At 41.2% G+C, this 20,511-nt stretch overlaps 3 protein-coding genes across 8 annotated transcripts in view; all 3 read left to right on the top strand.

Moving 5' to 3' along the window:
• The first annotated feature begins 10 nt into the window (after positions 1-10).
• tsen54 (TSEN54 tRNA splicing endonuclease subunit) lies at positions 11-4,148 on the top strand. 5 transcript variants are annotated; one of them, XM_031862397.1, is made up of 9 exons: positions 11-356; positions 480-578; positions 665-717; positions 1,133-1,240; positions 1,384-1,846; positions 1,936-2,083; positions 2,198-2,258; positions 3,505-3,606; positions 3,939-4,148. In XM_031862397.1, the coding sequence occupies exons 1-9, from the start codon at positions 291-293 to the stop codon at positions 4,087-4,089; spliced, it is 1,251 nt and encodes a 416-aa protein (XP_031718257.1). In that variant the 5' UTR covers positions 11-290; the 3' UTR covers positions 4,090-4,148. The 5 variants fall into 5 exon arrangements, with proteins under 5 accessions (XP_031718257.1, XP_031718256.1, XP_031718258.1 ...); XM_031862396.1 differs by having other exon boundaries at positions 3,505-3,618; XM_031862398.1 differs by having other exon boundaries at positions 3,505-3,614; positions 3,939-4,059.
• A 93-nt stretch (positions 4,149-4,241) lies between these two features.
• Positions 4,242-10,103, top strand: LOC116391627 (5-hydroxytryptamine receptor 3A-like). Of its 2 annotated transcripts, XM_031862401.1 has the most exons (8): positions 4,242-6,831; positions 7,548-7,592; positions 7,705-7,814; positions 8,235-8,407; positions 8,490-8,650; positions 8,741-8,951; positions 9,199-9,354; positions 9,688-10,103. In XM_031862401.1, exons 1-8 carry the CDS (start codon positions 6,748-6,750, stop codon positions 9,954-9,956), a joined length of 1,209 nt encoding a protein of 402 aa, XP_031718261.1. In that variant the 5' UTR covers positions 4,242-6,747; the 3' UTR covers positions 9,957-10,103. The 2 variants fall into 2 exon arrangements, with proteins under 2 accessions (XP_031718261.1, XP_031718262.1); XM_031862402.1 differs by lacking the exons at positions 4,242-6,831; positions 7,548-7,592 and having other exon boundaries at positions 7,713-7,833.
• A 930-nt stretch (positions 10,104-11,033) lies between these two features.
• tmem104 (transmembrane protein 104) overlaps positions 11,034-20,511 on the top strand; it is a 47,552-nt gene continuing 38,074 nt past the window's right edge. The window contains exons 1-6 of the mRNA XM_031861990.1: positions 11,034-11,159; positions 11,684-11,750; positions 12,366-12,487; positions 13,141-13,222; positions 15,105-15,207; positions 16,040-16,123. Coding sequence (XP_031717850.1) covers positions 11,706-11,750; positions 12,366-12,487; positions 13,141-13,222; positions 15,105-15,207; positions 16,040-16,123 — 436 coding nt within the window. The 5' untranslated portion in view covers positions 11,034-11,159; positions 11,684-11,705. The remainder of the gene's footprint in view (positions 11,160-11,683; positions 11,751-12,365; positions 12,488-13,140; positions 13,223-15,104; positions 15,208-16,039; positions 16,124-20,511) is intronic.

Here is a 20,511-nt window from a genome sequence, read left to right as displayed (position 1 = left end):
TACAACCAGAGGAGTCGCCCCCTGCTGGACACTAGAGAGAATGCAGGTGTATTTTAAATGTCAGTATCACAGTCGATTATGTTCATTCAATCGTGGGAGGCCGAAACCGTGAACACGATTAATATTTGATTGATTGCGCAGCCCTAACACGCCCACACACACACACACACACACACACACACACTGATAATTTCTTAACTTCTGCACTGCCTCCTCTTATCTTTAGTCAAATATATTAAATTGTGTCTAAAAACTTTATTTATTTTAAAAAGGGCAAGTTTTGGCAGACGATGGGCTTTTCTGCCACCGGCAAGCAGTTTCTCCTCCCTGAAGAGGCTCTCTACCTGATGGAGTGTGTGAGTGGCACATAAAACCTGCTTACCAGGGTTGTGGTTTACACATCATCCTTTGTGTTAGTCCCCAATGTTTATACAGCACTTGTGATCTGTTGATTACTGATTGATGTCCTTTGTGAACAGGGGGACCTGCAGGTGCTTCACCAGGACCTGCCGCTGTCCATCCAGGACGGGTACGAGAAGTTTCTGTCCTCGAGCACAGTCAGCCTCCTGCAGTATCAGGTACAAGCAAATGTCCAGCAACATACTCTGAAGGAGGACTTGCACGACTGATGTGGTTCTTAACAATTCCTTCTCATTTACAAAAGGTGTTCGGACATTTGAAGAGGCTTGGCTACGTGGTGCACAGGTTCGATCCCAGGTAATATATAAGATAATAGACCATTTTCTGTTAGTACACATGATGATGTATTTTTGTGGGTGGAGGCAAAATTATTATCAGAAGAAGTTTGTTAACGCCAGCTAGCTTTAGAAAATATGAGTTTTGCTCAATATATACAGTCATTGTATACAGTTACTTGAGAAAGTTAACATCAACCAACGTTCCCAAATTAGAAAGCATGGAACTAGCTAATTAACTAGCCAGCTGCTAAATAATTGTGTTCAATGAAAACATGGTTGAAATAAGCAAGCTAGCTAAGTAGCCTGCCTTACGCCAATCTGGTCCAACTGGATCTTTGGTATTTTGCTCAATGTTTGCTGTGAAAGTCCAGGGTTCTACATCAGCATATCGTGTGTGTGTGTGTGTGTGTGTGTGTGTGTTTGGCTTCTTAAAGTTCTCAGCCGTCGTCCTATGCGAGGCAGCTGAACCTGCCTCAGTCACGTGACAGAGCGGAACAACGTGTGAAGAGGAAGCGCAGCGACAGTCCCTCTACAACATCTAGGTAAACACAGTCCCTCTACAACATCCAGGTAAACACAGTCCCTCTACAACATCCAGGTAAACACAGGCATTGAGTGCATTATTTTCTCGGTGCTTTGAAAAGTTTTCACCCGTCCTGTACACAATGTTTTTCTCTTGCTGTAGTCACACTGAAGCACAAGAAGAATCTGACAGAATGGAGGACAAACGCAGCGGCCATGAAGGTGAGGATGATGAAAAACTTCCAGAGTCACACTCGGTGACGTCTCCGGAGACTTCAGGCACCCACAATGCCGCTGCAAGCTCAGCAGGCGCAGGCAGAGGCGGGACCTGGTGGATGGCGGATGTTCTCGGGGACCAATCGGATCACCAGCGCGCCTCTGGTTCTTCCTCTCACCGGGACTTCAGCTCCATCCTTTTCCCCGACCTGGGCTCCAGGGAGCACCTCCCCAGCTGCCTGGCCTCACCGGACCCTTCTCTGCTCCCCGGGTCTTTGGCTGTGGGGGTCTGTGACGTGTCCCACTGGAGGCGGAGAATAAACCTGAGGGAGGTGAAGATGTCCTCGAAGGAGCAGGAGAGGGAAGAGGCCAGACGGAAGCGCCGGTGGGACGTCAACAAGGACAGACAGGTTTGTGTCATGTGTGACATCAAAATCTGGAATATGATTGTTTAAATTCAATGGGAGAGGCGGGAATCACATCGTGAGTTTACTTGAAGGTTCGGCAGTGCAGAAACTGGGCGGAGTATCGGGAGCTCCTGGCGAGGCGTGGGGGGAGGCGTGGGGGGAGGCGTGACGGCCGACCGGCACACCTGTGGAACAGGGAAGTCACTCCTTTACATGACCCAAGACAACCAATCCCCACCGGTGAGACCACATGGACGTAGTCTAGTGAAATAAACTTTAAATATATATTCTGGATTTTATAAATATATTTGTCTTATTCAAGTCAATGATATCTGTTTGTTTTTTCTATTCCAGGGCAGCTGCTGGATAAAATCAGTGTGATTGAATCTACACATTTACTCGAGGGAGCGTCCAGGTATCACTTCATTTCATGTTAATACTCCTGTTAAAGGAAATTCTTTAAAGGTTCCTTTAGCCCGTTGTGGTCTGCGTTTTCATAGCGGTCAATGCGATGACTCTTGTGTTTTTATCTCACTGTGACAACGTTTACTGCTGCACGCTGGATGTCATCAAATGCAGAGGAGACCGAGTTGAAGCGGTGGTGCTGTGTGTTTTTGACCAATCAACGACGTTCATCCTCACAAAAAACACCACCCTGAAAGTTCCTGTACTTTCCTTTTAAGGGGTAAAATGTTTCTGGAATTCAATAGTTCCTCAAATGGGTCGTAGTCCCCGGGAGAAGGTCCTGCGGTTGAAAAACGGGCCTAAGCGGGCGTTTGGGGTGAAGTGTGGCTTCAGGTTTGCGGTGAGACGACGAAATATTGTTTGGGAACTTTTTCAAATAGTGGTGTCCTCTCACTTTGTCCTCTCACACGTATTAAAATGTCTTATTTCTAATTCACAAAGGTCTTAAATATTTCTTGTTGCCTGCCGTACACCGTAACTTTTTTTCATGCTCTTCTCAAAGGCACCAGACTACATTCACAAAACCAGTAATTACATTACAGAGCATGGGAATTGCTTCTCTACCGCTGCATTAATCGGTTAGTTAGTTGGTGTTATTGTGTGACTTTGGTGTTTTAGTTCGGATTCACCAAAGTCACACGATAACACAAACTAACCGATGGAGGCAGCGGTAGACCAGCAACTCCTGTGATCTGAAACTTAAAATTACTGTTTGTTTGTCAATGGAGTCTGCTGTCTTTGAAGAGAGCATAGATAACAGCAGGTCCAGTGAAAATAGTGTAAATATAGCGTTCACTTGAACTGATATTGATTCTTTTAGGTGACTAAAATACGTCCACAGCAGTGCTTTACTCCTGTGCTGGTACTCCTGTCACTACTACTATTATTGTACTAATACACTGACTATGGAGAAGTACCTCATACAACCACACTTCAAAACACCACAACTATCCCTTTAAATACATGTGACCTTGCTGTTCATTGTGATCAGAAACATCAACTCTGAGTCACCTGTGACGCAAAAAGAGTTCATGTGAGGTGAGCTCGGTATCACACACTTTGATTCACAAACACATAAAGACTTTGAGACAAAAGCAGCCAGATGCTGCTCGTTGTACAGCGAGGTTGACCTGTTGTACTGGGGACGGAGAGCGGCATCATTCAGGGGATAACGTTTGTGCTTTTGTTCCGCTCAGGTTAAAAGACTCTGATGACTGGAGGATCTGTTTCAATGTTTACCAACCTGATTCGGTGGCGGACTTCAAGAAGAGCAACCCGGGGAAACCTTACTCCCGCATGTGTGTGTGTAGGTAGGCAGTGCATGTTTACTCAAGATCGGCTTACAGGAAGCAGCAGACGTGTGACGTGGATTATATAATCATCAGTGGTCGAAGATAAAAGGCCCTTTTGTGTCATGTTTTCCTTTTACAATTTTTTAATTAGTCATTTGGTTTGTATAATGTCATAATTGCTTAATACTACTTCCCAGAATGCAATGTGCTTGATTTGTATTTCATTTTTCTGCTGAGTGACTGATTCAATAGATGCAGATAGTGGCTCCAGTGTGTTGGCCTTCGTCTCTCACAAAAACCGAACAAGATCATTTGATTCTGTCTTCGTTGTGTCGCAGTTTTGGCGGCCTGGTGCCCGACCTGCGAGCCATAAAGCAGCTGGCTCTTCAGAGTGGAGACGTCCCGGTGGTCTTTGCCGTGGTGGACCACGGAGACATCTCCTTCTACACCTTCAAAGACTTCCAGCTGCCCACCGATGTTATCCCCTGAGTCCAAAACCATGTACCGACAAGTATCCAGGACTTATAACGTAATCTGACATACGAAAATTTAAAAATCACCTCCTTCTTTGCCTCAACTAGCGTGCTTCTGTATTGCATCAATTTGTGTTTTTGAATTCGGGGGAAAGTACGATTTATTTTCTGAGCTTCACCAGTTTGAACATCCTTAACTTGCCAAAGAAACAGTTTTTAAGCTTTTAAAAAAAGCTGTTATTAAGTTTTATTAAGTTTTCAGGTGAGAAAGTAAACATTTAGATTCCCAATATGTGATCAGTTTATAAAAATGTAACGCCTCTTTTGAAATGTATGCCGACGTTTTGGGGATTAAAAAACAATATATTAAATCAAGAACCACTAATATGACTATAGCTATCCATCTGGTTGCTAGTAGCTAGCTGCTAGCTGGCTATCTATTTGTCTGGTTGCTAGTAGCTACTAGCTGCTAGCTGGCTATCTATTTGTCTGGTTGCTAGTAGCTACTAGCTGCTAGCTGGCTATATATTTGTCTGGTTGCTAGTAGCTGCTAGCTGGCTATCTATTTGTCTGGTTGCTAGTAGCTAGCTAGCTTCTAGCGAGCAGACAGACAGGTTGGTTTAATATGCTCTGTAGAACTAATATCTATATATTTGTACTCTGTGCAGACCTCTTCTACCCTTCTGGCATTGAGAGTAATTACAATCACATGTTCTTTTGTATTCCGGTTAAACGGATGTACTAATAGGCCTCTAAACCTTTGTAGTTCCTCATAGCAGAGCTATGGTGGAGGTATGTGTATGTGTCTCAACCGAAAGAATGAATAGAAATGCTTTGGACAAGAAGTGTTTTTAATTCTCCACACAGTGGCTTGATCAGTTTTCCAGCTCTAATGCTGTCAGAGAGAAAAGATATATTCCTAATTCATTTCTGGGACCACCAGACCATCAGAGTGACTTATTCAAACTATTACGCCGACCAGACTTTTTACTGTTTATTTTTCTGCAGCAGCAACAAGATGGATTGAGTACTTTATTCTTAGTGGGAAATAAATTGTCGTTCCAAACCCCTATTCCACAAAACAAATCTACTCACATAAACTAGAAAACATGGTGAACAATAACCGCCAACAGGCTGCCACTGAAGGGTGGTTTAGTGTGCATTAAAGAAATAAAGGTAATTCACAGCAAAAAATACAGTTTTACTGTATAAATATTAAATATACACTCCTGGATTTATCAGTTTTAAAGCATCATCAGTGAGCTGGCAGGAAAATGTTGGGATTTAAGCGCACTATTAGTCCTATAATAACTCAAAAATTTGTATTATTAAATTGATGAATCGTTACACTTTACATTGTCTTGGGTGTGATTCAAGGATATTCATGGAGACAGGTTAAAAACCTGCTAAACAACAGTTTTTTCCATTTTTTTAAAGGGGTTAAAATGTGCATAAACTGTGGACTCACTGTGACTCACTGTGTCTTCAAACACACAGTTTGTTTTTATTTACCTAACGCACTGGTTTGTGAGGGTCTCGACTCCCACTGGGGGTTGCTACATCTGCTAGATGTTAATTGGTGTAAGAAAAACTTAAAAATATATACATAAAGTTGGACTTTATCTCAGGGTTTCATTCATTTCTGTGAAGAAAACTGAATTAAATTGATATTTTAGAATGATATAAACAGGATAAACACAAAGCACCTGGAAGAAGTACACAATTAATTTGTCCAAAAAAGAAGCCGATTGAAGAGAAATTAAAACGTTTGGATTGAGTGTCACTACAAATTGTGGTGAATGAGTGTTCATGAAATATAACTCTTAAATTTATCTCTTTTTTTCAGCCGCTTTGCTGATGAAGAACGAGTTAGTAAGAGGGCCTTGAGTTCAGATCTATTAGTCAAACTAATATTCTTTAACTTTGATGCTCAAGTGAAAATACGCCGTGAGCGACGAGACTGAAAGTCCCTTCAGAGGTTAATAAAACAATCTCACCACAAGGTCCATTAGTCTGTTCTGGAGCTTTCAATCACATCTCATGGTCTTCCACAGCACACATGAAGCTTGTAGAAATGTCTCATTGTTTTTTGGGATCCGGAGTATTTAACAAAGGGAAATGTGCATCTCACATATTGCTGTTCACTTCTTTCTATGTGCAGGATATTTTTTTATCATTTTCTAATTAAAAACCTGTAATCATTTCTCGTCTCACGTGTTTTTCTTTGTTGTTTTCCTGACCACATGAGAGCGGTGTGCACACTGAAACCCATTTCCACATTCACACTGAGCTCTCCTGGTGACTCTTCTCCTCAGAATGCAGGTTGAACAACGGAGCGCGTTGACAATGCAATTAATTACACCTATTGATGCCTCTTCTGCTCGTTCTGCTGCCGCATTGTTCTGATGTTTATGCATCGCAGCCTTAAAAGGGTTTCGCTCACAATGAGATGAAACCAAACAGCCATGTCGACTCTGAGGACTCTAGCTTTTCTTGCTTTGATCGGCGAGTTATTAAACTTAAAACATATTGAGGGTTTGATTCGATTAACTGATGTTTATTAAAGTGTGTAAATGTTTTGTGTCTGCTTCCAGGTGTTTGCAGCTGTCAGGCCTCAGACTGCTCGTACCGCGGTCTGCTGACTCACCTGAACCTGACGACCACTGATAAAGTTATGGCCGTCATGCGGCCCGTGAAGAACTGGACGACCCCCACCCTCGTTCAGATGGACTTGGTGTTGTACGGTATTCTAGAAGTGGTGAGTGTCTTTGAAGACTTTATGGATTTTTATTGAGTGTGTTTGTTATTTAAAGGGTCAGTTCAACCAAAGAATATATAAATTCACCATTTTCAACATTAAAAATAGCGAGTTTTCATTTTTATTAAACTGCTGGAAATACATTCACTTAATTTATAAATGCTTTTTTAATTTGAGTATTTTATTTCATTTTTGTATTTTATTATCTTAAATAATATTGCATTTCTAAATTGATTTAATGACAACAACTCAAATCAGCTCCATCTGCAGCTAAACTAAAATAAATACTAAAATCCACTAATGTGTTTGTTTCAGACGTCCTGAAGTCTAGAAAACGTATTTATTTTCTATCTTGTGAAGAAAGAATCATCTTTCAGGATGTTTCTGTAATTAGAGTTTTAATTAAAGTACATTTAGCAGCTGATGCTTCTGTTACTAAAGTATTAATTTTAAATGCAGAACATTTGTTAGTGATAACTACTTTTACTTAAATTAAAGGGTCTGCATATTATTACATGCTCTTTTATCCCTAGTTCAATGTAACCAGGACTTTGTTCCACAAATTAAAGATGGCAGATATTTAAAAACCTGCAGAATAGATGCCACGAGATTTAAAATGTGTGTGACTTTGGGTGAATTGATCATCTCTAGTAAACAACGCTGTTTTATTTTATTGTAATTAAATACTTAACCACCGTGCTGCTGACTGTCTGCAGGATGAGAAGTCTCAGACTATCACGAGTCACATCTGGATAAGAATGGTGAGAATCTCAAACATCAGTGATCTTTAATCGCCAGATAGAAATAGAAATCCTCAGCAGCGTCGTTTGAGCTGTGAGTTTATATGAGACGATGTGTTTTATTTCTCCTCAGGGCTGGACGAATGAATTCCTCACCTGGAATCCGTCGGACTTCTGTGGGATCGACAGGATGATGATTCCGAGGTCGAGTCTGTGGATCCCAGATGTTGACATCGAGGAGGAGTACGAGCTGCTCGTTACAGTTTGTAGTTTCATGTCTTTTAATGAGCTTCATGAACGGAACCAAATCTTTCCTTTTTGTTCCAAAATCTGAACATCAAATTTAGAGCAAAACAGATTAAAAGAAGAACTTCACCCAGATTATACAACACCTGAACAGTTATAATCGATCATTTTAAGAGAGCAAATGGGGACAAGAATTGTAAGTGACAGTTTTATGTCGTAAAAATTGTTTAAATATTATTTCAAAGTAGCCTCCAGGAGAGAGAAAACATGTCTGCACACTATTAAGTGTTAAATAAGTCATATAACTGGTGATGTAGCTGCTGCGATTTGTTTCGATCTCTGTATGATGAAAGCTCTCTGCTCTGACCAGTTGTATTAATGAAGGTAGTTAAAGTCCTCTTGTCTCCGTCTCTTCAGTGCGTCTGATACTGGGACCATCCACAACAGTCCGGTCATCAGTTTGTCTCCGTCAGGCTCGATGCTGGCGAACACACGGCAGCGTCTCACCTCCACCTGTCTGCTCATCGTCACCTTGTTCCCCTTCGATAAGCAGCGCTGTAACTTCACCTTCTCTTCAATGACCTCAGACGGTAGAATCACACCACAGGCTCACCTCAATATCTCACTGCCAACACATCTGTTGTAATGATTTTAGTATTTTTCCCCACGCAGCAGATACGATAGCACTGGGAACCGTCTCCACCGACACAATGCTCACTAGGGTGTCTGAGCGGCTCATGGTGACACGGGGAGAATGGAATCTCGACAAAATAGAAATAGACTATTGTAGTAAAAACGGAACAAGTGGATGTCAAAGCAGCCTCATATACACCGTAAGAAAACATTTATAATGACATCTATGAACAGATTCTGTGTTTTATTTATTTTATTAGTAACAAACATGTGCTTTCTTTGTGTTTCAGATCATAATCTCCAGGAAGCCGATGCTGTACGTGATCATTTTCATCGTGCCCTTGTTTTATTTCGTGTTGCTGGACGTTTGCTCGTTCTTCATCAGCGAGGCTCGAGGGGAGAAGCTGAGCTTCAAGATGACGGTTCTGCTGTCCATCTCCGTCCTGCTGCTGATTCTGAAGGACCTGCTGCCCTCCACTGAAGATCATCTGCCGATGATTGGTGAGCTGCCCACGCAAGCATGTGATATATGATATGATACATACATATAGAGTGATGTATATCATATATAAACCATCTGTCATACACATATGATAGAGTGTTCATTGTGCTACGGAAGCCCTGAGAGGCTAGTGGGAAAAACAAGATCTATAAACTGATCTAAACAGTTTTTCTCTCACGTGTTTATGGCTGAAAAAACAAAAAGGATCACTCTGACCACAAATGTCTCCTCGCCTTTGCTCTGTAGCCACGTACTGTGTTGGGATCTTCGCCCTGGTGGGGATCAGCGTCCTGGAGGCCATGCTGGTCGGTTTCCTGTACGACCTCGACGGTTCTTGTAGCAACGCTCAAACTCCCAATGATGCCCAAGTGGACATTCAGCTGGAAGTGGACTTTCACAAAGGTAAACCTCTTTACTTAATACTTTTCTTTCTTTTTACAAAATGAACCAAAACACTGTTAACGAGGAAGATCTTGGGAAGATAATAATGAGAATAAATATGAAACTAAATTTAAATCAAACCCCTTAAACTTAAAATTTATCTGGTTTGAATTGAAATCAAACACTAACAAAGATTACAAGATATTTAGTCAGCTGATGTGTAGAGGGAACCATGAAGTGCATCCCAATACAGATGCACCAACGATCCCACATGAACATATCAGACCTGGAACACAACTTGATATATTACGGATCATTCTGCTGAATCACCCCCCCCCCCCCCTCTCACCTCAGACTCCGATGGAGCTGAAGAGCCTCCAGAGAGAAGCTCCCTCCCTCTGAATCGACCCGACGACCGAGACCTGCTCAGACTGATCCTGGAGGAAGTGAAGACGGCTCGACGTGAAGCCGGAGGGCCGGAGGAAGACGAGCGACGGCCCGGATGCTACAGAAGACTCTCTAAGATCATCGACTCGGTGTTCTTCGTCCTCTATTTCCTGACTGTTGCAGGTTTTCTCACGTACATGAACATCATGTGGATGACACAAATCATTTCAATCTGATGAGATGACGTGTGTGTAATCTGCTCAGTGCACGCTCTTAACTCAGATGAGGATTATTTTTTAATAACTAAATTCTTCCGTCCTTTAATTCTTCTTTTCCATTGTTTTTCAAAGTGCAGAACATGAAAATGATTGTATGTTATGAACTGTGGGACTTTTAAAATCTAAATAAAGTTAATTTGTGATTTATATATTATAAATATATATAATATATATATTTGTTTTTCTATTGTATATGAGATACGAGGTAAAATGAAGAAATGAAGAAATGAGAGAGAGTTGATATGTAATGGAACATGAACGTACTTTGTTTCAGTGTTTAACTCATTAAATATTGTAATTTGTGTCTTTTAATATGTTGGTTTATTCCAGAACTACATTGAAAATGTTTCTTCAGTAAAACTAGAAAGTTTAATCATTAAAAATGTAGTTAGAATATTCAAAGTGTGACAAAGTGTTATATATTCTATCATTAGATTATTATGTACTCGTGCATTAATGTAAAAGCAGGATTTTAATGCTCATTTTAAACTATTATGATTATGTTCATTGTGGATTAATCTGCTGAATATTTCCTCTATTAATTAATCGATTGATTGGTTTGTAAAAATACAGAAAATAGTGAGAAATGCAGACAGTCAACATTATTACTGACACATTAAAGTTATCAACATTATTCAATCTGGAACCGTCAAATGTTTTTACACGTAAAATGACATATGAAATAAATAAATAATACATAATAAATAAACAATAAATACTAAATAATAAATACATTATATTAAACTATTTTTATAATTATACAATTATAAATAATACAATAAATCCCTCTGAGATGGAACCACTGGTAGATACTAATAAACAGAGACAATAATACATAACACAGATACAGGCGCACGTGTGTCATATGACAAGTGTCACGTGTCATGTAACATGTGACATGTGACCTCGTGATTTGTTTCCCGCACCAACCAGAACGATCAAATCATTTTTTTTTTACTTTCACAATAAAAGCTTTTTTTTTTTTACATCAACCTTTACGTACGACGGAGGAGGTTTTACGTTGAAAGCCATAACCGGAAGTGTTATTTTATGTTAGCATCAGGTTGACGTGTTTCTTCCTGCGGGTGCAGATCAGCTGCTTCTCTTAGCTTCTGGCTAGCTTAGCAGCTAAACTAGCAAGACACACTGGAAAGAAGTGAGGTGAGGAGTGTTTACTGCTAGTTTTCTTTAATGACACGCTGATCTAGTCCCTCACGTGTATTAGTGCATGTAGTAAAACGTTAAAATATATTGTATATTTGGTGTGGTAGCGAATGTATTATAAGCTACGCTGCTAGCTGCGTTGCTAGCAAGGAAATGTCAGATCAACAATTATTATTATAATTATTATTATTAACACGTGCTGCTTTCTGAATTATGACCAAGCCGAAACGAAAAGTGGTCCTTAAAATGTAATAAAAGTCTTGAATGATCTTTGACATATTCACACTTTATGTGACAACATAACAGTAAATATTAAATTGTAAGATGTGCAATGGGAGTTCTTTTCAAACTGAACAACCATTTATTATGTTTTTTCTTCCATTTTCAATGTTTCTTATTACACTACAGAGCTTGTCTGGGCAATAGTTTACTTAATTATGATTATGCCAATAAAGTAGATTTAAACTTGATGGAATAAGTGATACAAACTGGATTTAACTTCCGGTCTGTTGTTCCTTCAGGTGAGGACCAGTGTCGTATACCATGGCAGGTGGGATCACAGAGAGCGGGGAGCCCTACTCCCCTTTTGTGAGTATCATATATATATTATATCATATCATATCAGGCAGGAGGCTGTTGTTCATTTTAGTGTTTTTTAATATCTGTTGACTGAAATATCAGTGTTTTGTTTTTGCTAGCTTTGGAGCTGCAGTTAAAATGTTAAATATTAAACTACAGAAGTTGCAGCCTTTCTCTCTGATTACTTTTACGTGTTTTAATCTTCACACTTTGTTTCTTTTTGTTCTTGAGCTATTTAAATTAACTGCCCGTTGTGTTTCAAACACTTTGTAAACTTGGGACAGAAAAGGATCAAACGTGTTTGTGAGTAGATGTGAAAGTGCGGTGAAGAATAAAGAGGATACTATAAAGTGCACACACCAGGGTTTCTGGTCTGGACTTAGTTTTAGTCAACTCACTTCAGCCCCTCACTGCTTACGTCAGCATGATTTCGCAGCAGTTTCTTTGAATTTTGCTGACAGCTGAGTTTAAGTGTTGCCCAATGAGCACAGAGGTTGTCCTTTGCATAGTTTGAATACTCCAGCATGTAGACGAACACCTGATAGCAGTGCTTTTGATTTGTTTTGTTTGACTGATTTTGTGAGCTGCCTTTTTTCAGCTCATCCGCTCTTCCTTCTCCTCCAGGTGGGTCTGGTGTACATGTTCAACCTGATCGTGGGAACAGGAGCTCTGACGATGCCCAAAGCCTTCGCTGCGGCCGGTTGGGTGGTCAGCATCGCGCTCATCTCCTTCTTAGGCTTCATGAGGTGACTTTTGTTCCACACATCTACCTTTTTATTTCCCCCTCATGCATCGTTCTGTCCAACAGAGACGACGTGACCACGCAGAGCTGAAGGCCGGAATCTTCTTCCAGCTTTATTCTTTAGTTTATATCCAGATTCAGTATTAATGTTCCCTGTTCAGATAGAAGTGATTAGAGGACTTTTAATGCCAATGTTTTTATTATATTAAGCATACAATGTTGTGTTTTTTTGGTATTGAAAGAGGCAATAATCTATATATTAATGTAACATATGATAATGTAAAGACATCGCTCGGAGTGACAAACCTGCAGCTCTTTGAGGAGCTTCATGGTGAGTTTCAGCTCATCGTTTCTTCTTCTGGTTCACTCTCACAGTGTCGCTCTCACAGCGTCGCTCTCACAGCGTCGCTCTCACAGGATAATCTGTAAAAAGTGATTTTATTCTGCAAACAGCTGACGGAGTCAGAAACTCGCTGGTGAACATTTAGCAGCTGAAGAGAAAAACATTTCCTACGAATCACTGCAGCTTTTAATGAAACGGATGTTTTAATATTCACATGAAGTTGTTTTCATTGAAAGCAGCAGTGTGACGGTGTTTCAATGGATGAACCGAACTTCTTTTCATCAAAACTTCCCTCTCGTCTTTCGTTCTTTCAGCTACATGACGACCACGTTTGTGATCGAGGCGATGGCGGCGGCGAACGCTCAGCTGCGCTGGAAGAGGAGGAAGCAGGAAGAGGTGAGACGGTAAACATCTGTTAGTAGGACGTTGGTTCTCTCGTCTTTCTTCAGAGAGTTTGTCTAATACGACATGAAGCCAAAGCTTTAGCTCTGGATGTGTTCACAGGTCTTCTGACGTGTTTATGCAGCCAAAGAACTTTAATCCTGTGAAATACGTCAGAACACACACAGAATCCAGACTACAGTGACGATTAAACAGAACCACAACGCGAGACAGATTAGTGAGAGCTATCCGTTCTTCCTTTTGGAGCTACGCTTCTGTAATTGATTCTTTAAAAAGTCGACTTATTATAAGTCCTCAGTTCACACTGAGGACTCAAATACTGGATGAAATGGGAGTGTTGTGTGAGGTCAGCAGTGAACTCGGTGCAGGAGGTTTCACTGGGGCTGCTTTGGTTTTAACGTCATATTTTAATAATTTGCATAATAATGGAAGTTCTGCGACAGATATCTGCGCCGTAGGTTTCAACTGTTGATGAAGATGGAGGCCATATTTAATTATATTCCACTCACTCTGTCATTGACGTTGTTTTAAAGTAATAAATGTCGCGTTTTCCATCACTCAGCCGTGATTGGTCGGCCACAGAAGGAAGGCGGAGCTAACGTGACAGACTCGCTCTTTAACTTGTGTGTGAAGCGACGTTCTGTTTCTTTCTCTGCTAGCGAAGCGACTCGTAAACGAAACCAAAGAAAAATAAACTAATTTGACGTCACACTGATGGGAACTCTGGGAAGTTGAATCCCTAAAAAACGCACCTTTAATGACCGCTGATCTCCTCCGGTGACGTCAAAGAGAACCGTGAGATATTTAACTTTAATGAGATTATAATAAACGGACTGTTGGTGTGATACTCAAACATACTGTGTCTTCATCGTGCAAACATGCAGCACTAATAGTGACCTCGTTCTCCTTATTTTACTTTATCAACACACAGAACTACGACAAACTTTCTTCCAGAGGAAGCTGTATCTTTATACATAATGTGAGGCTGTGGTTGTACAGAGGACTGTTCTCCATTATAAACCCGATCTTCAATCATTCTGACTTTGCCTAAGAAAAGGACTGTAAAGCGTTTAAGGTGCAGACTCTCTGATTCATGGCTCCTCCCCCGGTTCACCGCCCACGTAATGGAAGACTGTTTAACGCTGAATGCTTTTTTCTTCATTTCTCTCTGCTCGAGTGAAGCACATCAGCCAGACGTAAAGCGATGCATCATATATGTTAAGAAACCCACACACACACACACAAGGTCGTTTCCTGCTGAAGAAGTGATTGTGAGGCGGATCTGAAGGAGAAGAAGATGCACGGTGTTGAATTCTTGTGTTGTGAACAGATAAAACTCTTAAAGTGTCTGATAACTGCTTGTGTTGCATCTCTGAGTGGTGATCTGATGATCTATTAGTTCATGTTTGTTTGATGTGATCGCCCTCTGCTGGAACTTTGAGTGAAGTGCGACTAGATTTAGTTCATTCTCTCTCTAAATAGTAACAATAAAAAGGGTTTATTTCACCGTTATGTAAAAGTTATTTGGGACTAAAAACAGGGAAAGTAGAAATATATTTCTCTTAGGACTCAAAGATCTACATGTTAGTTGGTGTTTGACTGCATTAAATCAGTTTGATTCACGCCTAGACCTCCAGTAGCTCCTATCACTCCTCGTCTCCTTGTCTCCTCGTCTCCTCCCCAGCCTGGCCAGTCACTCAGCCTACGACTCTCACGATGCTGACTCATCATTGACGCTGCAGCTGTTGCTTGTAGTTTCCAGATGTTGCATACAGAGCAAAATAAACACGTGTTAACGGCTTGTGAAATGAGAAATTAGAGAAAACAGTTCGACTGAAATAGAGATTAAAATACTTGTTTTTTGAAATCTCCGCAGGTCGACGACAGCGACTCCACCTCCGAGTATTCAGACGATGACATCGTGGTCCGAGGCCGGTCGGAGCCGGAGACGAAGCCCATCTTGTCTGGTCGTGAGAACCGTAAGTGTTTACGAGACGTGTGTTTTATTACTGTAGATCGTTATCGGCTGATATTCAGTAAATGCATTCGATCTGATGTCAGATTCCTGATAATTCTACATTTAGAGCAACAAGAGGAGAGCTAGTGAACGTTAGCAGCACCCGAGCTAACCGCTAACGTGCGAAAGGTTCCATTCAGTTGCATTATGACGCGTTCAGGCTCTGCTCAGTGTATTACTGTAACGTTATCATGATGTGTTCAAATGTAATCTGAATGAATCCAGTAGTTTGAAGGAGATGTTTCCACATTAATATAAAACAGATATTAGAGATGAATTATGAGTTTAACTCACCACTATAGATGACTTTTAGCAACCAGTGAACAGGAAGTGACCATATCTGGACTGTGGAGGAGTGACGTAGAGACGCCATCTATGTCTCTGGTAGAGACCTGTCAATCACCGTGTAGCCCCGCCCTAAAGCATCCCCTGCTTTATGGTCTGTGTGACTCTAAATGGACCATCATGTACTAAATGAACATCATGCTGTATTGAAGAAGACTTGAAACTAGAGATTGAGACCATAAACTCATGTTTACAATGTTTACTGAGGTAATAAATCAAGAGAGAAGTAGAGTCATTTTCTCATAGACTTCTATACAACCAGAGGAGTCGCCCCCTGGTGGACACTAGAGAGAATGCAGCTTTAGGACACTATGCGATGGAACAGTTCGCTCTTTTGCACAAAGTGTTGCGCCTTGTGATGCCGGATGAGCTGAAGTCGCTTCACATCACCGCGCTGCTCTTTGACTGCGTGGTATTTACCCACGATGTCCTCCATGTTGTTTTCACAGAGCGGTCGGGAGGTCACTTGGACCACTTCGACATCGTGGAGCGGGTGGAGATGGGTCAGATGGCCTCCATGTTCTTCAACAAAGGTAATCTCCTTCTGGCCCTCGAGTGTTTTTACCCGTTATTCAATTAACTGCCATCATCTATAGAAGCAGCACTGAAGGTTTTTCTTCTTTCATTTTTTATGTCCGTTCCTCACATTCACAAAAGGGAACGGCTCCGTAATTGGATGTGATTATAAATGGATAAACTGCCTTTGGTTGTAATTACCTGCTTGAGACTCTCATTAATGCCCCTACTGTGGGAGGGGGAGGGGGGGGGGGGCAAGATGGCTTCTGAATGATTTGGGCTCTAATGAACCCTCCGTTCACCTTGAACCTCACGGAGAAACCTTCCTCCTTCTGTCTGCTCGCATTACACCGACCGGCCTCTTCCTCACCAGATGCCGGTGACTCCACACTCTGCCCCCCCCCCCCCCCGTGTTGTCCCAGGGATAAAGGAACAACAAAAGGTCAAAGCTCCATCGGCATCATCTGCTCTGGTCCCTGTTTTTTCCCGACACTAGGTGGAGCACTCTGCACGCCAAACCTCCCCCTCCCAGTTCACACCCACACGTGTGAACTCGCTCATGCACGGCGTCTCATGCACGGCGTCTCATGCACGGCGTCTCATGCACGGCGCCCATGCCGTTAAAGCTGCAGCGTGTCACTCGGCTCGACTCGTCCTGCTCGTTAAAGGTGAAAGAAATCTCTGCTGATGACCTTTCCCGCCGTGAAACAGGTGAAGCAGCACGTGGAGGTGAAGCAGCACGTGGAGGTATCGATCGGTAATAAGGAAATTAGTTTTTCTCTCCTCCTCTCGCTGTGAGAAAGCTGCCCAGTGACTAATCAGAAATGAACGAGATATGAGGCACGAGTCCCAGCACATGCTGGACGAGTAGACAAAAGAAGGGGAACGCTGCTCTTTAGTTGGTCCTGACAGCGACACTTTCTACCTGACGTCCTCAGAGAACTTCCTCTCTGAGCTCAAAGGAAGACGTCATTCACGTTGTTTTATTCTCTCAAACGTTAAATGTTTACACCATTCGTTACGTCTCATCTGCTCCTCTACTTCAGATTCTCACTATTCATGAGATCAAGATCTTTGATTTAAAATACGTTCAGGTGAAACAGTTCGAGAACTACTTTAAAGCAAATTCCCAGGTTCGTTCTTACTCAACTCCTCAATCTTCACGTCCTCTTCCTCCTGACTTACTGACTACAGAGCTCAAAGTTCAATAAGATTTATGTTCCTCTATAAATGTTTGTGCAAACAAACTAAACTCTAGTTCGTTTGTTTCATGCAAAAATCTCTAAAATATGGAGATTTCCTGCTTTTCTCTGTTTTTTTCTATCTTATTAAAGGGAATATCTTTTGGCTTTAGGACGTTTAAAGACTTCTGCTTCTTTCTGAGACACTGAATGGACATTTTTACACTGTTTTCTGACATTTTACAGACTTGTGTGATTAATTAATGAAAATAAATCGATAATAAAATGATTCGTAGCTATTCGACCGACAATCAGCTGATTCATCGATTAGTTGATTGATTCTCTGGTTCAGATCTTCTTTGTCATTAATTATATTAAATAACATACTGTTGGACAAAAAAGACAAAGTTATGAAATAGTTTTTTGATATTTCATAGAAAAAAGTTGTCATTTTCTCCAGTTTTAAGCCAAACTTTAACTTTTAGATACTGATTGTTTTATTTACGTATTATTTTAACTAGATGGATCATAAGATCACCGTGATTCCACTCCTCCTGGAAAGATGAGTGACTTTAAGATGTCTGAAAACAGATCTGGATTATTTGTTGTTTCCCTCTTTTGTAGCTCAAATGATACGTTGGATAATAATAGATTTGAGTTTAAGGTTGTCAGACGATGCAAGTTATTTTAAGTTCAACCTTTGCTGTGGGAACTTGTTCTCAGATCATTAAATGTGTCGGTGCTCAGCCTGTAGGTTTACTTCCTTCTTTATCTACAGTGTGCTTTCAGACTTTATAGATTTACACTTTGAATAATCTGCTGAATCTAAGAAGAAACACAACTCGAGGCCATTAAGAGACTTCATTCAAACCGGCTCCAGGAAAACAAACTCGGAATTGCAACGCATTATGGGTGAGCAGAGACAGATGTGCGATGTCGACCGTGGTGGCGTCGTCGTTTATGGAAAGCGGAGCAAAACTAAATCAACACGGCAAGTTGTATTCAGCTCTTTCTGCACTCTGCCTGTCTGTGCTGCACCTTTATGCAGCCAATTAACAAGGCGATACGAGCTCTCAGAGGGCGTGCCACGTCCTCCGGGACTGAGAGGTGACACGGCGGCGGTGAAGCGGGTCTGGAATAAGGCCACGAGTATCAGCCTCTGACAGGAATGTTGATGGTTTATCTGCACCACAAGGAAAAAGGTGCTGCTGTGACCTTCACGTTGACGATTTGAGGAAGCTGACGAGGGAGAGAGAGACTTCTCTTGCATCAGCATCCTTGACTCAGCTTTTTATTCCCTCTCTTGTGATGTGATGGTTAACATGGCGGCTGTGCAAACAGCAGGATTGTGTGTTCTTTTTCCTCAACGTGAGCCGGCCCCTCCCCCGACACACAAAGCACTCATGGTGGTGAATAGTAATTAACTCCGCTGTCACTCGGTTCTTTCTGTCTTCAACGAGAGACACGTGGCCGATGTTTCATGCAGGAATGTCAGAAACAGCAGTTTTCAGCCTCTGAAATATGGAGATAGTGTTTAAATATGATGATATTTAAAAAGAGCTGCAACCAGTAGTTGACTAATCTTTTAGTTAATCACCAACTGTTATTCAGTTTTTAGTCATTTTTCATGCAAAAATGTCAGAAAATGCAGTTTTCAGCCTCTTAATTATGGAGATTTCCTGTTTTTCTGTTTTCTATCTTTTTTTAAAGTGAATATTTACGACAAAAAGACGTTTAAAAGAGTTCATCTTTGACTTTGAGAAACTGGGATTTTTCACTATTTTCTGACCAAACGATTAATCAAGAAAGTAAATTGATAATAATAATCGTAGCGTCAGCAGCAGCAGCCGTATATTTAAACAGTATTGACGGTATTTCTTCAGAGTTGTGTAGAAGGAAACAAAGTAATTCACTCCGCTGTAACTCCTGCTTCTGTCTTTTAACGTTTTTAATTCTTCAGTGACTTTTAGCTAAATGTCACGCTGTGTGCGCTGAGAGAGCCTCTGCTGAGATGAATGGACGTGGCTGCTTCAGCCCGATCGTTTCATGTTTGTGGAGCTTCAGAAACTAAAACTAGTAGATATTATATGCGACTCTCGGGTAAAAAAAGGTGCGTTTGCATGTTTTTACTGCAGTTAAAGTAGATCAAATTGCTTTTTTAGAGTGAATTTTATTGATCTGTTTAATAGAAGAAGTCTGATCGAAGAAAAGTTAACTTTAAAACACCTTCAGAGTCTAATAGTCAGCATGACACAACAGCGTCTGCTATTAAAGCTTGACCATTAATTACTCCGGACTGTCCTAGTTACGTATTTTTAGAGGCGTGTTGTTGCCTCCGGGGCTCCATTTAGATTTGATTTGTCGAAGTCGGTACTCTTCAGTTCATCAACGTTTGACTCGGTCACCAAGTGGAAGTTAAAAATATGAGAAGAGAAAGATTACTGAGGTGAACGTCCTTCCTCTTTATATATTTCAGAGGTTTGCAGTGTGACAGCGGCGTTGTTTGTGACTTTTCAGGAGGTCAAAGCAGATTTATTTATGATAAGATAATTAAAACAACATATTCTTATTATGTAATACACATCATTTAACCCTGATAAGGTAATAAAAGTGTCTTTTCCCCCCATAGCTGCTCAGAGAGGTTGTCAGTCAGAAGCAGAGTGGTGATGGATGCTGATGCGTTTCACAGCTACAGGAGACACCGGGCTCCTGCGTGAGGACCCGTTCTGCAGCGTTCTTTAGCCTGTGGCTTCGGGTAATTGAGAAATATTAGTTCCAGCTCCGTGAAGGCCTGCACCCCACCCCCCGCGGTCCTGCACAGAGTACAGTACGTCCTGTTTCAGCTCTAATACGCCTCGTCCAGTGTTGTCCCACAAGGAGACGCCATGTTTCTGATGCGTCTGTCCACTTTAAACTTTATATATTTTAGTATCTTATTCTATCATTCTGCTCCTCTGGTTGTATAGAAGTCTATGAGAAAATGACTCTACTTCTCTCTTGATTTATTACCTCAGTAAACATTGTAAACATGAGTTTATGGTCTCAATCTCTAGTTTCAAGTCTTCTTCAATACAGCATGATGTTCATTTAGTAAACGATGGTCCATTTAGAGTCACACAGACCATAAAGCAGGGGATGCTTTAGGGGCGGGGCTTACTGTGATTGACAGGTGAAGCTGTGAATGTGTCACTTTTTTGTTTCTCTTAATGGACTCCATGCTCTAA

The sequence above is a fragment of the Anarrhichthys ocellatus genome, unplaced genomic scaffold (genome assembly GCF_004355925.1).
Source record: "Anarrhichthys ocellatus isolate YVR2014 unplaced genomic scaffold, GSC_Weel_1.0 scaffold26, whole genome shotgun sequence".
Lineage (NCBI taxonomy): Eukaryota > Metazoa > Chordata > Actinopteri > Perciformes > Anarhichadidae > Anarrhichthys > Anarrhichthys ocellatus.
This window is presented reverse-complemented; position numbering and strand designations above follow the sequence as displayed.

Bases quoted from the DNA above. Each gene is read 5' to 3' on its own strand.
- tsen54 (XM_031862396.1), top strand. From the start codon at position 291: ATGGGCTTTTCTGCCACCGGCAAGCAGTTTCTCCTCCCTGAAGAGGCT. The intron at 1,241-1,383 runs GTAAACACAGTC...CTCTTGCTGTAG, and splicing joins AGTCCCTCTACAACATCTAG to TCACACTGAAGCACAAGAAG. The intron at 1,847-1,935 runs GTTTGTGTCATG...GTTTACTTGAAG, and splicing joins ACGTCAACAAGGACAGACAG to GTTCGGCAGTGCAGAAACTG.
- LOC116391627 (XM_031862401.1), top strand. From the start codon at position 6,748: ATGGCCGTCATGCGGCCCGTGAAGAACTGGACGACCCCCACCCTCGTT. The intron at 8,408-8,489 runs GTAGAATCACAC...TTCCCCACGCAG, and splicing joins CTCTTCAATGACCTCAGACG to CAGATACGATAGCACTGGGA. The intron at 8,952-9,198 runs GTGAGCTGCCCA...TTTGCTCTGTAG, and splicing joins AGATCATCTGCCGATGATTG to CCACGTACTGTGTTGGGATC.